This window comes from Dromiciops gliroides, chromosome X (assembly GCF_019393635.1).
Source record: "Dromiciops gliroides isolate mDroGli1 chromosome X, mDroGli1.pri, whole genome shotgun sequence".
NCBI classification, from domain to species: Eukaryota; Metazoa; Chordata; class Mammalia; order Microbiotheria; family Microbiotheriidae; genus Dromiciops; species Dromiciops gliroides.
In genome coordinates, this window is record NC_057867.1 from 24,166,557 (window position 1) to 24,180,927 (window position 14,371).

At 40.4% G+C, this 14,371-nt stretch overlaps 1 protein-coding gene across 4 annotated transcripts in view; it reads right to left on the minus strand.

Annotated features, from left to right (window-relative positions):
* ACSL4 (acyl-CoA synthetase long chain family member 4) overlaps window positions 1-14,371 on the minus strand; it is a 76,608-nt gene that overhangs the window by 36,465 nt on the left and 25,772 nt on the right. Inside the window, exons 4-5 of one of the 4 annotated variants that reach the window (XM_043973904.1) lie at window positions 898-1,425; window positions 216-393 (exon numbers count right to left, since the gene is read on the minus strand). In XM_043973904.1, the coding sequence (XP_043829839.1) occupies window positions 216-393; window positions 898-1,248 (529 nt within the window). In that variant the 5' untranslated portion in view covers window positions 1,249-1,425. The remainder of the gene's footprint in view (window positions 1-215; window positions 394-897; window positions 1,426-14,371) is intronic. The other 3 variants (XM_043973906.1, XM_043973905.1, XM_043973907.1) reach the window with 3 other exon arrangements.

Below are 14,371 nucleotides of genomic sequence, written 5' to 3' on the forward strand. Positions count from 1 at the left end.
AAACTGTTCTGCTTACAAATCGGTAAAAGGAATTCAGGTGAAAGTTCCAAGCCAACTGAAAATGAAGCTTTAAATCATGGAATCCATGGACTCTTTAATCAGCAATTTAATGCTGTTAAACCAATATGAGAAAGAGGACTACATCAAACATAAATTTAAAGGAAGGAAACAGACTGATATAATGCCTTTTTACAAAAAGAGCCCAAAATACTCACGAGGAAAGTTATACTTAAAACAGGTCTGTGCTGCAATCATCCATTCTGCCCTAGTCTCACAGAAGATGGCAATTGTGTTCTTTGGTTTCAGGCCTAATGCAGTAAGTCCGTTGCCAAAATTATTCACTCTCTGGTTCACTTCGACATAGTTCATCCATTTATAGTTTCCTAGGATTAACTGTTGAAGCAAAACTCTTAGATTGGTGCGGTTAATTCAGGCAAGTAAAATACAAACAGTATTAAAAAACCACCCTCGAGTGAAAATATCAACCCTACTAACATTTCAAAAAGATCATGCAAGCTATTTTCTTAAACCCCCAAAAGGAGGAACAAAGTTCTGTAACAAAACACCAGCATGCTTAAAGGTAAAGAAATACATTTTTCTTGAAGGGTTGCAAAAACCATCAGACCTGGGGTTTTTTCTGAATTGCTTCTCCCCACCCTCCCTCTTTTCAAATTCTTTGTTCCAATGGACAACTCCCAAAGTAGGATATATTCATAAATGATGGCGATGTCAAAACAAAGGATCCGAATAAAAATTAAAAGCCCTCAAAGACCTTCGCTTCATGGGCAGAACTCTTCTACAGTAAGTATCCAGCAGGTGGCATCATTCCAATCGTTACACCCTGCTTAAAAAAATAAATCGCCACCCGTCATTTAGAAGCACAAGATAGGAGTTTACCTTTTTAAACACTTTTCCATTTGGTTGCATTTCATTCTCTTCACTTAACAGCTCCCTGGTCCCAAAGCAATCTTTCTTCCCAAACTTAGCTACTGCATGATCGAACAATTTGTCCAGGGTATCTGCTCCAGGGATGTCAATCACAGCTAGTGAGTCGAAGTGGGTGACAGAGCGATATGGACTCCCGGGCTTGTCTGAGGTGGGCTTAGCTTTTATTCGTTTTGCCATAGTGCTTTTCTTCTTGGCATTGGTAAAAAAATACCACGGAATAAATATAAGGGCACTGTATATGTATATTAACAAGTGGATGGGGAACAAAATAACAGTAAGCATGTCTAGCTTAAGTTTCATTGAGGAAAGACTTTAAAAATGGTGTTTGTCTTTTGTTATTCTTTGGGGTTTTTTGAGTGTTCTTTGAAGAAGGCAATAATGGAAGCAGCAATAGGAACAGCAGGATAGCCAAGGCAGTTCGATTTTAAAGTTATAGATAGAAGTTAGTAATCTTTGGAAGCCGACAATAAAATACACCTGTAGGCAAAAAGATAAGGACCAAGGCAGAGAGCAGGGAAAACAAAAAAAATAAAAGAAAGTTAACAAGGTTAACAGCACCATGAATTTCACTGATTTAGTCCTTACCAACTCTATCTTATTATGAAACTCGACACAGAAAGCTGAAATAACTGGTATGAAAAAAGCATTTCTAGATTGGTTCATTATCGTAAAAAAAAATTTCCTTTGACCAATTTCAACGTTCGCCTTTGATTTTTTTTTTTTTTTTAGTTTTTGAGGATACACCAATGTCCTTTAATTGTTCCATTTTTGTAAGGCAGTTGAATAATCTAAACCAAAGTTTACACGAGTAAATATGGTTAAATATGGCCAAACAATGATTTGACTCTTAAATAAATAATTGTGCTGCAACCCAGAACAGTCATAGATGTTGTATCCAAAGTGAACATTTCTATTCAAGAACTAGTGAAAGTGGACTGTCCCTTTAAGGTAGTCTTGACTTTTCCTTATTTGAGCCCAGCTGACATGAAACATGGAGAGAGAGAGAGAGAGAGAATTCAGCCCTCTGGAACTGACTCTACTTGCTACCTTCTGGCCCTGAAGGAATAATACAATTTACAAGTAACTTCTTGAGAACCTATGGTTTCAGCACTGTCCTGGGGAAGAGGGGCAACAGAGGGACAAAAGCCAGGGAAGGGGCAAGACTGGCTTCACCAAAACAGAAGCAAATACAGAAGTTGTATAATCCACCTCAAGGTGCTTGCTCACAACGTAGTTGGGGAGGCAAGTGTGAAACATAAAACAAACAAATTACATGATACGCATGTGTTATATTGTGTGGCACAGAGTGTTATAGTACTCTGAAGGAGAGGAAAAATCACTAAGGGCTAGTCAGGGGAAGCTTCAAGGAAGAAGGGGGCTCTGAAAACTAAATCAGGACTTAGATAGGGATTAAGATGGAGGAAAGGCATTCTAAGCAGGGACCTAGCCTGAGTAAATGAGCAAAATCCCTAAGGAGCTTAACTGGGGGAGAGGGGCAACAGGGGGACAAAGCCAGGGAAGGGGCAAGACTGGCCTCACCAAAACAGAAGCCAGGCATTGGGGAGTAGTGAGAAGCAAGACTGGAGAGGCAGATAATATGATATATGATGCTAAATCTCAAGCTACTGTGGCTCAGCAAAGGGAACAGGAAGGGTTACAGCAGAGTCAGCAGTGTTAACAACAGGGTAGTACATCTTCTGCTAAAATAAGCCTGCCGGGGCAGCTGGGTGGCACAGTGGATAGAGCACCGGCCCTGGAGTCAGGAGGACCTGAGTTCAAATCCGACCTCAGACACCTGATATGTCCCAGCTGTGTGACCCTGGGCAAGTCACTTAACCCCAATTGCCTCCAAAAAAAAAAAAAAAAAGCCTGTCAAGCCAAGGAAGGAAAGCAAATTTCTGCTCTCCCTTTCATAGTGTTTAAAGCTATCATGAACTACTAAGTTATACAATTACTGAGAAAGTCAAAGAGCACAGAGTATCAACGCCTGCAATCAGGTAGCCCCTGTCCTAGGCAAATGCCTTACCTCTCTCCATAGCCAACCTTATTTCTCACTACTTTCCTCCATGAACCTTCAGTGCTGATCAAGCCAGTCTCCTTACTAGCCTTTACACATTAAATGCTTGTTTCTGTCTCATGGCCCCTAACCCCCACCCTTTCTCCCACCCTCACTCTGAAATGTCCTATCGAACTTCTCTATCTAAAGCCTTGACTTCAAGGTATCTGCGTGGACAGAGAATTAGGCCTGGAGTTGGGAAGACCCGATGTCCCAGCTGTGTGACACTGGGCAAGTTACTTACACTGTCTGCTTCAACTGTCTTTCCTCAACTGTAAAATTCAAATAAGAATAGCACCTACACCTGCAATGGTTGTTGTGAAGATTGGATGAGATTTTTGTAAAGTACCTGGCATGGTAGGGGCTATCTAAATTCTTATTTCCCCAGCCCTTCCTCCTCCTTCAAAACACACCTCTTTCTCAAGCCATCTCCAATGCTCTTTCCCTTCCTGGAATTCCAGCAGTCCTTAGTCTCTGCCGGACATTCTAGAATTTGATTATGCCATAAGTGTTTCCTAAGCGCCGATCAGCTTGTTGTCACAAAACGCTAAGTACTATGAACCCAAAGGAGAGTGGAGAATGGCTCTTGGCCCTTGAGGGTTTACCACTTGCCTGGGCCTACAGACAACCTTGGGTAGTTTCTGGACTCAGATGGGCTTTTCCTCAACACATTTTAAATTCCTTGAGGACTGGCAGAAATCTTTTCTTTTGTGTTTTAGTCTAAAAACATGAGCTGTCACACACATACACACCACAACTACCACCAACACCACCACAACTTGACTTGAGTATTTTAACTTACAAGTTAAAAGTTTGTTGCCTTCCCGGAGCAAAGAAGTGGACCCAAAGAGGGAGGCGGTACTACAGGGCACTATCCTGGGGGGGGGGGGGAAATCAATGAAAAAAGGGTTTAACTTTACAAAATCTATCCCATAAAGTTAAGAAAATTTTGCGATCCAGTGATCCTACTGATAGTGCAAAGGAAATAAAATAAAAGCTATCCCAGAAATGAATACCAAACCAAGAATTAGGTGATCTTTCTAATTCCAGTTCCATTAAGTTATCTATGACATGTCAGGCAAATTGGTCAACTTGTTTCTTCTTCTGAGTTGGGGATGACAATAATGCCTACATCAATCTGATTGATAGGGTTGTTGAAAACGTGCTTGTGTGTGTGTGTGTGTGTGTGTGTTTTCAAATGAACTGAAATGTATATAATTGGTATGAGGGCACGGTACCATTGTCCATTAAAACTGTGGCTGGGGGTAGCTATCTAACTTTGGATACTTTAAAACTCCTTTCTTCAGGCCAAAGTTCCAGAAAATCGATTTATTATCTGTTCATGCAGGTGAACACATTACATTGCTACGTAAAACTGGAAAACCCTTCTGCTGTGCAGAGAAAGCATGGGGATTACACAAGTCGTCTATGGCATGAGACCTTTCCCCCAGTCCCTCACCTTTGAATTTTAAAAGTTACACATTATATTTAAGAGGGTGAGAATAACAACCTCCCTTTAGCAGAGAACAAGGGGGTCTTGACAGTGATGCAGGGTCTGTCCCATTTAGTCCTTGTGCTCAAGGGATGCAGCATTTGTGACACAGGTAGCTTGGGGGCAGCTGGAGCCATGGAAGAAGAGATTCTGCTTGCGGAGCTGACCTCTCTCTGTATGTAGGTGAAAGCCTGTGAATGTAGGCATGCTGACACTACCAGGGCATGGATGAGATTTGTGACTAAAGCTGCTTTGGCATCAATGTGGAATATTGCTCTTTGTCCTACATACCCCATAATATCTATCCCAGAATGAATCTTATTTTCCTATGAAAGAAATCCCACCAGGTTTATTTCATCCCCATTTTTTCTGTCTTAAAGGTCAGTCCAATAGCTAATTCATTCCAGTTACTTCTTATACCGCCTCTGACAGAGTTTTATTAGGCCACAAAGAAAAAAAAGTATTAGTACTTACTACATGAAGCTCTGGTTAACAGACAACAGATTGATCAAAAGCTTGGATTTCAGACAGGAAATCACCTCCCCAAAAGCATGCAACACACCACCAAATAAAGAGTGAGAAATTGAAGAAACTCAACTGGGTTAACAAACGCACCATATCCTCAAAGCCAACAAGATGTTATGCTGTTAAACCTGGGACTTGGCAATGTTGGTTGCAATATAACTTCAGGGGCAGCTAGGTGGTGCAGTGGATAAGGCACCGGCCCTGGATTCAGGAGGACCTGAGTTCAAATCCGGCCTCAGACATCTGACACTAGCTGTGTGACTCTGGGCAAGTCACTTAACCCCAATTGCCTCAGCAAAAAAACAAAACAAAAAAAAGCAATATAACTTCAATCTATTTGCCCTGAATAGGATATTCTGCAAGCATGTAAATAATTTCAAAACCAAGAGTTGAATCCCAAAATGTCATGTTTAGAAAAACCAACTTTCTGTATCACATGATCTATAGCATATAACTGGCATTACTAAATACGAAATGAAACCTAAGAGGTTCTAAGAGATGAAATAGGCAATGATACCCATTTACTTAAACAAATCGTGTTGCTAAGTACATGTTGCATCACCAAGAATTTTGTAAATGGGTGGAGTACTTAGTGAAAAAAAAATCACATTTTCTTTTACAAAGCACATTAAAGATTTAATGGACCTCAGCCCCTTCGAGAAGACTCAACTGCTACATTCAAGAGAGTTTGTTACTTTACACATACACTCAAACATAGTGTTTCCAAATGACCAGGCTTCTCTCCCAGAAAATCAATTGTGATCATGACAAAGTAATGAAAGCATTAATAAGACTAGCATCTCCAGCCATCAGGCAATGGGTCTAACTGAGCTGGTCATCTAGTCAGTCATTTTGTGGTTCTCTATTAGATTCTCTAAAATCTTTGTTTAAAAAAATACCTTAAACCCTCTAACAATCTCTCCAATGAAGAATATCACTTTTTTAAGGCAGAAAGAAAATAATTAGGCAGAATCCATGGATTCCCATAGTGGCACTGGACTCATACACTACACCACACTATACCACTTGTGCCTAGCTAGTTCAGACTAAAAGCTTCTTAGAAGTCTGATCTCTGGGTGGGTCTCCCACAAGGTTAACCCAGCCTGTTTGCTTTATCACCTTGAGAGATGTTAATTCCTGAAGTCTCCATCCTGCAAGTTTCTTCCCAGCCTTTCCCAGCAACGAGAGCACTTCAGCAGCCATGTCGAAGATGGTCTTTCATGCTCTAGCATGAGTTCTTTCCCACAATGCCTTAAGAATGTCCTCAGGATGCATCAGATAATGTTGTGTGTGTGTGTGTGTGTGTGTGTGTGTGTGTATGTGTATGTGAGTGTGTGTGTGTTTTCTAGGTCAGAGTGGTATAACGAGGAACCTATCTCTATAATGTTGAAATATTGTGGGATATGGATATGTAAAGTAACATTGCTGCCTACACATTCCACCTGTATTGTGTACAAGTACATACAGGTACTCCTCCTTCTAGGTAAACTCAATATACAGAATGTCACACTTGCAAAATTATTTCATTTTCTATAATCTGAAGCTTTGCTTCTGAGAAAATTTAAAATTTAAACATTCACTCAGCCAGCATTCATTATTATTCATTAAATATTTATTAAGCATGTAATATGTGTGATGTGCCATGCTAGGCACCAATACCTAGGCACAAGTATCTCATAACTGCTCGATCCTGTAGCCTCTTTTCTCAATCGTCATCCTGCTTGACCTCCTCATGTCACCTACCACCCTCTCTTTCCTTGGCTTCCAGGACTGTCTTGGGTCTCCTTTTACTGGTCTTTTCACACTCCTATGATGGATAACCATCTACCACCCTCTAACGGTGAGTATCCCCCAGGGATTTCTCCTGAGCACTTCCCTCCCTCTCATTGAGGACTCCCAATTATAGAGATTCTACTCAAATCTCTCTCCCTTAGTTCATTCTAACAATGCTGACTGCCTGTTGGCCATTTCCAACTGAAGATCTCATTAATATCTCAAACTCACCATGTTCAAAATGTTCCCTCAGCTTGTTCTCCCACCAAATCTGCATTATTTTTTGTTGAGTACCACCTTATCTTATAGCCATTCAACCTCAAAATTTGCGCTCTACTTGTTACCCTCCTATGATCATTGCTCTAAGGCTGGAAGGGACCTTCATTCTAAATGAGGAAACTGATGTGCCCTTGGTCACATGGATGCTAAGTGGCAGCAGGAAGTGTTGAATTGCTGAACCAGTGCTCTTCCCACTGTACCACCCTGCCTCCCTTATCCTCTATAGCCAATCAGTAGCCCAGTTGTATTGTGCCAAGATGTTTCTTACATCTCTTCCCCACTCACATGCACCCTTGTCCTTGTTCTGGCCCTCATCACCTCTTGCATGGACTATTTGTTGTTGTTCAGTCATTTCAGTCGTTGTCTGACCCTCTGTGACCCCATTAGGGCAAAGATACTGGAGTGGATAGGTGAGGAAACTGAGGCAAACAGGGTCTTTGCCCAGGGTCACACAGCTAGGAAATATCTGAGGCCAGACTGGCCCACACCAGTTCCCCAACTACCACAAGATACCCATTGGAAGCTACTTGAGCAACCCACAAAGGTCAGATCCTCCCTTTAGCAAATACTTAGTTCTTCCCTAGTGACCTGGGGGCAGAGGGAGATTTCTCAAGCCCCTGCACCTTCTCCCGAAGGGAAACCACCCTATACTTGGTACCCATCTAGCTATGACTCAGTACTGGCAAAACACAAACTCAGGGCATTCTCTGCTGGGGAGAGGCCCTCTATCTGTGATTGAGCTGACATGGGGAACTCTTGGAGAAGTTCCTTCTCCCAGTGCAGCTCAGCACCTTTTCTCTGGCATCTGCAGCCTTGGGGACCCATCTAGAACATCCAGAGGGGACAGGAATGGCCTGGGGTTTCGCAGCCAGGATGAATCCAAGGTGAGAATTATTTCAGATAATGTCTCCACAATCCAGCCCAAATGGACCTTCAGCTTGATATTCCATCTCTTGTCTCCCTGCCTTGGCAAAGGCTGTCATATACCCAGGATACATCCTTTTTCACTCCTGCCAATTAAAAGTCTTAACGTGGGGCAGCTAGGTGGCGCAGTGGATAGAGCATTGTCCCTGGAGTCAGGAGTACCTGAGTTCAAATCCGGCCTCAGACACTTAACACTAGCTGTGTGACCCTGGACAAATCACTTAACCCCAATTGCCTCACTTAAAAAAAAAAAAAAAAGTCTTAATGTCCTGCCAAACTCAGCATAGGTTCCACTTCCTATACAAAGCCTTTCCTGATCCTCGATTTCTTTGTTCTCTCTCCTTTCTCAAAATATTGTTTTAACGTGTGTACATGCATGTTATATCTTCTGGTAGAATAGAAGTTTCTTGAGAATAGGAATTATTTTCCTTTTTTGTATCTCCAGTACCAAGCATGACCTCTTAAACATTTATTAAGCATCTACCATATATATGAGGTTAAACTAAAAGATAAATGTTAACTCGTGACACCTACAGGTGATTGGAGACATTACAGCTCAATTCTATTAAAGGAATTTTCAAATTAAAAGAGAAAAGGGTGGGAAACAAAGTCCTGACATTTAAAAGCCTGGAATCTGGGAATGTGTAGTCACTGAAGAAATACACATGGTTTGGAAGAGAAGGAAAATGGTTGATGGTAGAAAGGAGATACAAAATCTAGGAAAATGCAGTGATATAAGAATGTACACACACACACACACACTCCTGCTACTAAATTACAATATCCAGAATGCCATGGGGGGGGTAGATCTTCATTTCTTCCCCCACTAAGTTTTCAATACTATTAGACGGCTCTTTACTACCATAGGAGCAAGTTGGATATCATCATGAAAGAGCAAGAAAACTGGGGCAGCGGGGCAGCTAGGTGGCGCAGTGGGTAGAGCACTGGCCTTGGATTCAGGAGGACCTGAGTTCAAACCTGTCCTCAGACACTTGACCTTCACTGCCCCACAAAAAAGGAAAGAAAGAGAAAGAAAGAAAACTGGGTCAATAGCAATTAACTTTATAGACAACTATATATAATTGCTCTGAGAGGAGACATAATTTCTGGTCACCACATAAGAGGCTGGTACCCACTCTCAGGTAGATGGCACTATAGTATATAGAGTGCTGGCCTGGGTCAGAAGACAAATTCAAGTACAACCTCCGACACTAGCTATGTGACCCAAGGCACTTTATTTCCTCATCTGTAAAATGAAGCCTCTCAGAAGTTGTTGAAGAGTCAAATGAGATAATTTTAAAGGGTTTAGCCTGGCACATAGTAAGAAACACATATCAGGTATCATCATTATTGATACTGTGATGTGTGGAACGACACCACCTGCTGGAGACATTTACTATAGGAAAGCTCCACCATGAGGAGAAAGCCTCTGAGGGCAAGGCCATGCAGCTTTTCTTTGGTGTCAGGAAGTGTTTGCTTGTGGGAGGAAGAGGGGGCAAGGCTGGCTCTCACTCTCTTTCATCAGTACGCATGGAGGTAGAAATGCGCTCTCCCTTTGATAGATGAATCTAGGCTTTTCTCTCTCTCTTCACCAAATTCTTATCCTCCTTAATGCTTAAAAGGGGGCAGCTAGGTGGTACAGTGGATAAAGCATTGTCCCTGGAGTCAGGAGGACCTGAATTCAAATCCCGCCTCAGACATTTAACACTTACTAGCTGTGTGACCCTGGGCAAGTCACTTAACCCCAATTGCCTCACTAAAAAAAAAAAATGCTTAAAAGTCTTACTAAACTCTTACTAAAGCTTATTTATTGGAAACCACTCATTAGATATTTTAGACTAGCTAGAATTTTAGCCCCTTACAGATGGCTGACCATGAAGAGGAAAGCTGAACCTACAATCTTCTGATCTTCCAGTTGGGTAAGAAATTTCCCCTACCTTGTCCCTTTAAACTCTAAAGTACTGGCTGTTTTCCCTTTAAATTTTCAAATGGGCTTTTTCAACTCCCCTAGTTTAACTAAACTTAGTCTGTTTAACCAGACAAATTGGGGGATAAGATCATGTTAATGCTTTGTTTTTGTGGATTTTCTATTTTAATTTGTTAGAAGAGCCAGCAAGGTGCTCACATAAGGGAATATAAATATTTCCCCCTCTCCCAACCCATACCATTAATTTCAAAATGTAGATTGTAATGGTATAGAAACCCTATGTAACCTCTGAACTGACATTATTTCTCTGAGTGAATTTGGAACACTTTTCATTCCGATATCTAAAATCCCCAATACTTTTCAGAGAAACCTCGGACTCCTGCAGCTTTTCCAAATTATAACACTAATTGTTGCTCTAATTTTGCATGCCTGGAGGCAACAACCCAGCCTCTAGAAGCCTTTAATCCCCTAGAAATTCCAAACCAAGCAGGATTCCCCAGCTGTGTACCACCTGGGAGAGGTGGTCCCCTCCCCTCCTCTCAGGACCCCACCTCCTACCCACCCCTCCTCAGTAGCCACCTCCTACTACTCCTTTGGCCAAACCCCTTAATCCTCCTGCCAGGGAAGTCCAAAGATCTAAACATAGGCAGCTTTCTCTACCTGCATTTGCAGCTTCTACTCAATTACCTGAGCAGTCAGGCTCAGCCCTTCCTCAGCCTGGCTGTGATTCTGACTTGACCTGCTGTGGTTCTCCTAAACCGACCTTAGAAAACCCTTTAAACTCCAGATATGCTTGTTTTGTTCATAATTTTGTTAACCTGCTTTTGTCTTTCATTAGTAACCTTATAAAGCATTTGTATAATGAAAGGACCGACAGACAATAGAGGGGTTAAAGACAAACTTAAGCTGAATAAAAATGACAATCTTCTTTCAAGAAGACATAGTTTACAGAAATGTAGAAGTAAGCAGCATGATATTCATATGAGTATTGGGGATTTTAGATATCGGAATGAAAAGTGTTCCAAATTCACTCAGAGAAATAATGTCAGTTCAGAGGTTACATAGGGTTTCTATACCATTACAATCTACATTTTGAAATTAATGGTATGGGTTTATTTTCATAGAGATTTTCATGCTTTTGAGTTTTATACTTAGTTTTTTTAAAAAAGGGAATATTTGTAAAAGCTTTTTATAGTCATGTGATCAAGTTTATATTTTCTAATCTTATTAATGTTAAGTTCATATTCATTTGAATTTCATTATCTTTTATTCTTCCATGTGTATTTTCTTCTATTCATTCATCTATCTAATTTCGAAACAATGCAAGATGGTTTTGATTTTATAATACAATGTTAATTCTGGGAATATTGTGCTCCCATATTCTGAGTTGTTTGTTTTTGTTATTTTTTTCTCTCAACTGATTATTTGATTGAACTCTATAAAGCATTCCCTTGCAAATATTATTTTTGATAAGCATATTCAAAAAAAGGGGAACTTTTACAAATGTTTTTTTTTCAAAAAAAGTTTTTAGATTTTGTTGTGTTTTAACTCATATTTGTATATGTTCTGATTTTTCACAAAAGTAATTGTATACTTAGTAAGAAAAAGAGGTATTATTTGAAATTACTGCACAATGGTATATTGTATTCTGAGTCAAGGTACATTCACATTTTTTGCAATCAGTATCCTCAATTTTTAAATCCATGAGACTTGGATTATGGGAACTTATCATTTAAGACATTAATTGCCTTCATTCTGAGTTATCAGATGCCAGTTGGCCAAGATGCCATCCAATCACAAGAGGAATACATACAAGAGCAGACATTCAACTGTCACGAGGGGAGACATGCATGAAGTCAAGGTACAGCCGAGGGAACGGCTTTTGACAAATGTTGAGGTTGGTTTAATTTTTTTCCCACAATATCGTACAGATGCCTGGAAGTTTTCATCCCACCCATCTCATTCTACATCTGGCTTCTATGCTTCCTCCTATATGCCTGATGCCATGGACATCTCAATCCCATGCATCTGATTAAGTATGACTCAGTTTCCTCCAATATGTTCGGTGGCGTGGCCATATATCCCATTGACCTATTTTAAGCCCGGCATGCTGCGTGGGCAGTATATATTGCCCATGTGTGGGAATGCTCATATCCCATCATTTCTCTGTTCTTTTATGGTAACTCCCATAATTATCTCAGGTGTCATGATAAATATAGTGTTGGATTTGGCCTTGACATCTGTTACCAATTAGATTCTTTAATTTCTCATAATGGCATGAGGATAATTAGGCAGATGGTGCAAAAAGTGATGAAACAAAGATAAAAATCATTTTTTAAAATTAATATCGCATGTGACCCGCAAGTCACTGAAAAAAAATTAATATCGCAGCAATTGTCTTCTCAATTTACCCTCCACAAGGGGGGACTAGTAATATTAAGTTTTAGAAAATGTTTCAATTTTTGTTTTGTTATATTATGTTTCATGTATAACAACTAAGATTCTGAATTCCCTTAGTTTTTGAGAACTCTCATTGTTTGATTTGATTAACTGTGTAATTTAAGATTCTAAATGTGGATTCTAATCTGTTCCCCCAGTTTTTGGGGGAAACTGACTAAAAATCACTGATAAAACGAGTTTAGGTTTTTAAGGGTTTATTGGAAAATAGAAAGAAAAAGATTGAGAAACAGAATTCCAACAGCCTGGCATTCCTATCTTTCCTCAAATTTCCTGTGAAATCCTCTGCCGCCACCGCTACCAAGTCAGGAACCCAAAGCTATTTTGTAAAGCTCAATTTTGTAGGAAATTTTCCTGCCTGGGGGGATGCTGGTAATCAGTGGTACCAACCCCTGAAAAGACCTCCATTCCATGACTACACCCAGAGGATGTCCCAAGAACCATCTGAGAAAAGACTTTCAAATGAACAGTTTTGTTTTGTTGATTCTTATTCCTTTCTGTTGTTATGTACACCATCTGTAATATGTATTCTCTGCAGAGGCCCTCCCTCTGCAGGCCAGTGTCAAAGGCCTGTTCATGAAGGACTGCCCCTCTGGACAAAATTTCCCCTTTCTCCTTTTTCTACAGTTATTAACACATTGTTTGCTAGTAATAATTGGAATGACACCACCTGCTGGAGACTTACTGTAGGAAAGCTCCACCATGAGGAGAAGGCCTGAGGGTGAGGCAATGCAGCTTTTCTTTGGCGTCAGAAAGTAACATTTGCTTGTGGGAGGAATTCGCCAAATTCTTATTCTCCTTAATAAATGCTTAAAAGTCTAACTCTTGCTAAAGCTTTTAATTTATTGGCGACCACTCATTCGAGATTTTAGATAGACTCGCTAGAATTTTAGCCCCTTACAATACCATCATTGTCGTTATATGCTCAGTCCTATAGAATTATGTTCTGAGAAGTATTTCTGGTGATTTTGCATTATCATCTAATTTTTAAAATTATAATTTAAAAAATGCCTAGGAAGTAAGAACCATTCCCCAATGAATAAGTAGTCAAGATATATGAACAGGCAGTGCTCAAAGGAAGAAACTCAAGCTATATGTAAACCCTATGGAAAAAATGTTCCAACTCACTAATAATTAGAGAAATATAATAAACTAAAGCAACTTTGCAGCTCTTCCTCTCACCCACATCAGATTGGCAATATTAATGAAAATGACAAATGCTTGAGAGGCTGTGGGAAAACAAGACACACTGGCACACTTTAGGTAGAGTTGTGCATTGGTCCAGTCATTCTGTAAAGCAATAATGACCCCCCCCCCCGGCCAAAAAAAAATCACTAAGTTGTACATAACCCCATACCTAGCAAAACTAGTACTAGGCTTCTATCTGAAGAGATCAAAGAAAGTGAAAAAGACCCATGTGTACGAAAATATTTATAGCAACTATTTTTGTAGTGGCAAAGAATTATAAAGTAAGGACAATGGCTGAAAAAAAAATTGAGTATGAATGTAATACTAACATGCCATAAGAGTTAATGAAAGAGGGGGCAGCTAGGTGGCGCAGTGGATAGAACACTGGCCCTGGAGTCAGGAGGACCCGAGTTCAAATCTGGCCTCAGAAAGGGATAGTGGACCAGACTAGGAAGCATGTTACCCACCCCCTACCAGAGAGGGTGTGGCCTCAGGGGACAGAAGGAGGTAGAGATTGGCCATGACAAATGTGGGAATTTATTTTGCTTAACTATGCATGTTACAACGTTTGGGATTTTTTTCCTTTTTTTAAGCTGGGGGAGGACAAAAAAATTTCTAGTTGAAAAATAAGATTTTTGAAAGTACACAAGGGGACAGAAATGGAAAAAAAAGGTAGTCCAGAAAAATCTTTATCTGTGAAGCGACCCATATTCAACCAATGAGGGTTAAGTGACTTAGGCCCAATTTGAACTCAGGTCATCCTGAATCCAGGGCCAGTGCTTTATCCACTGTGCCACCTAGC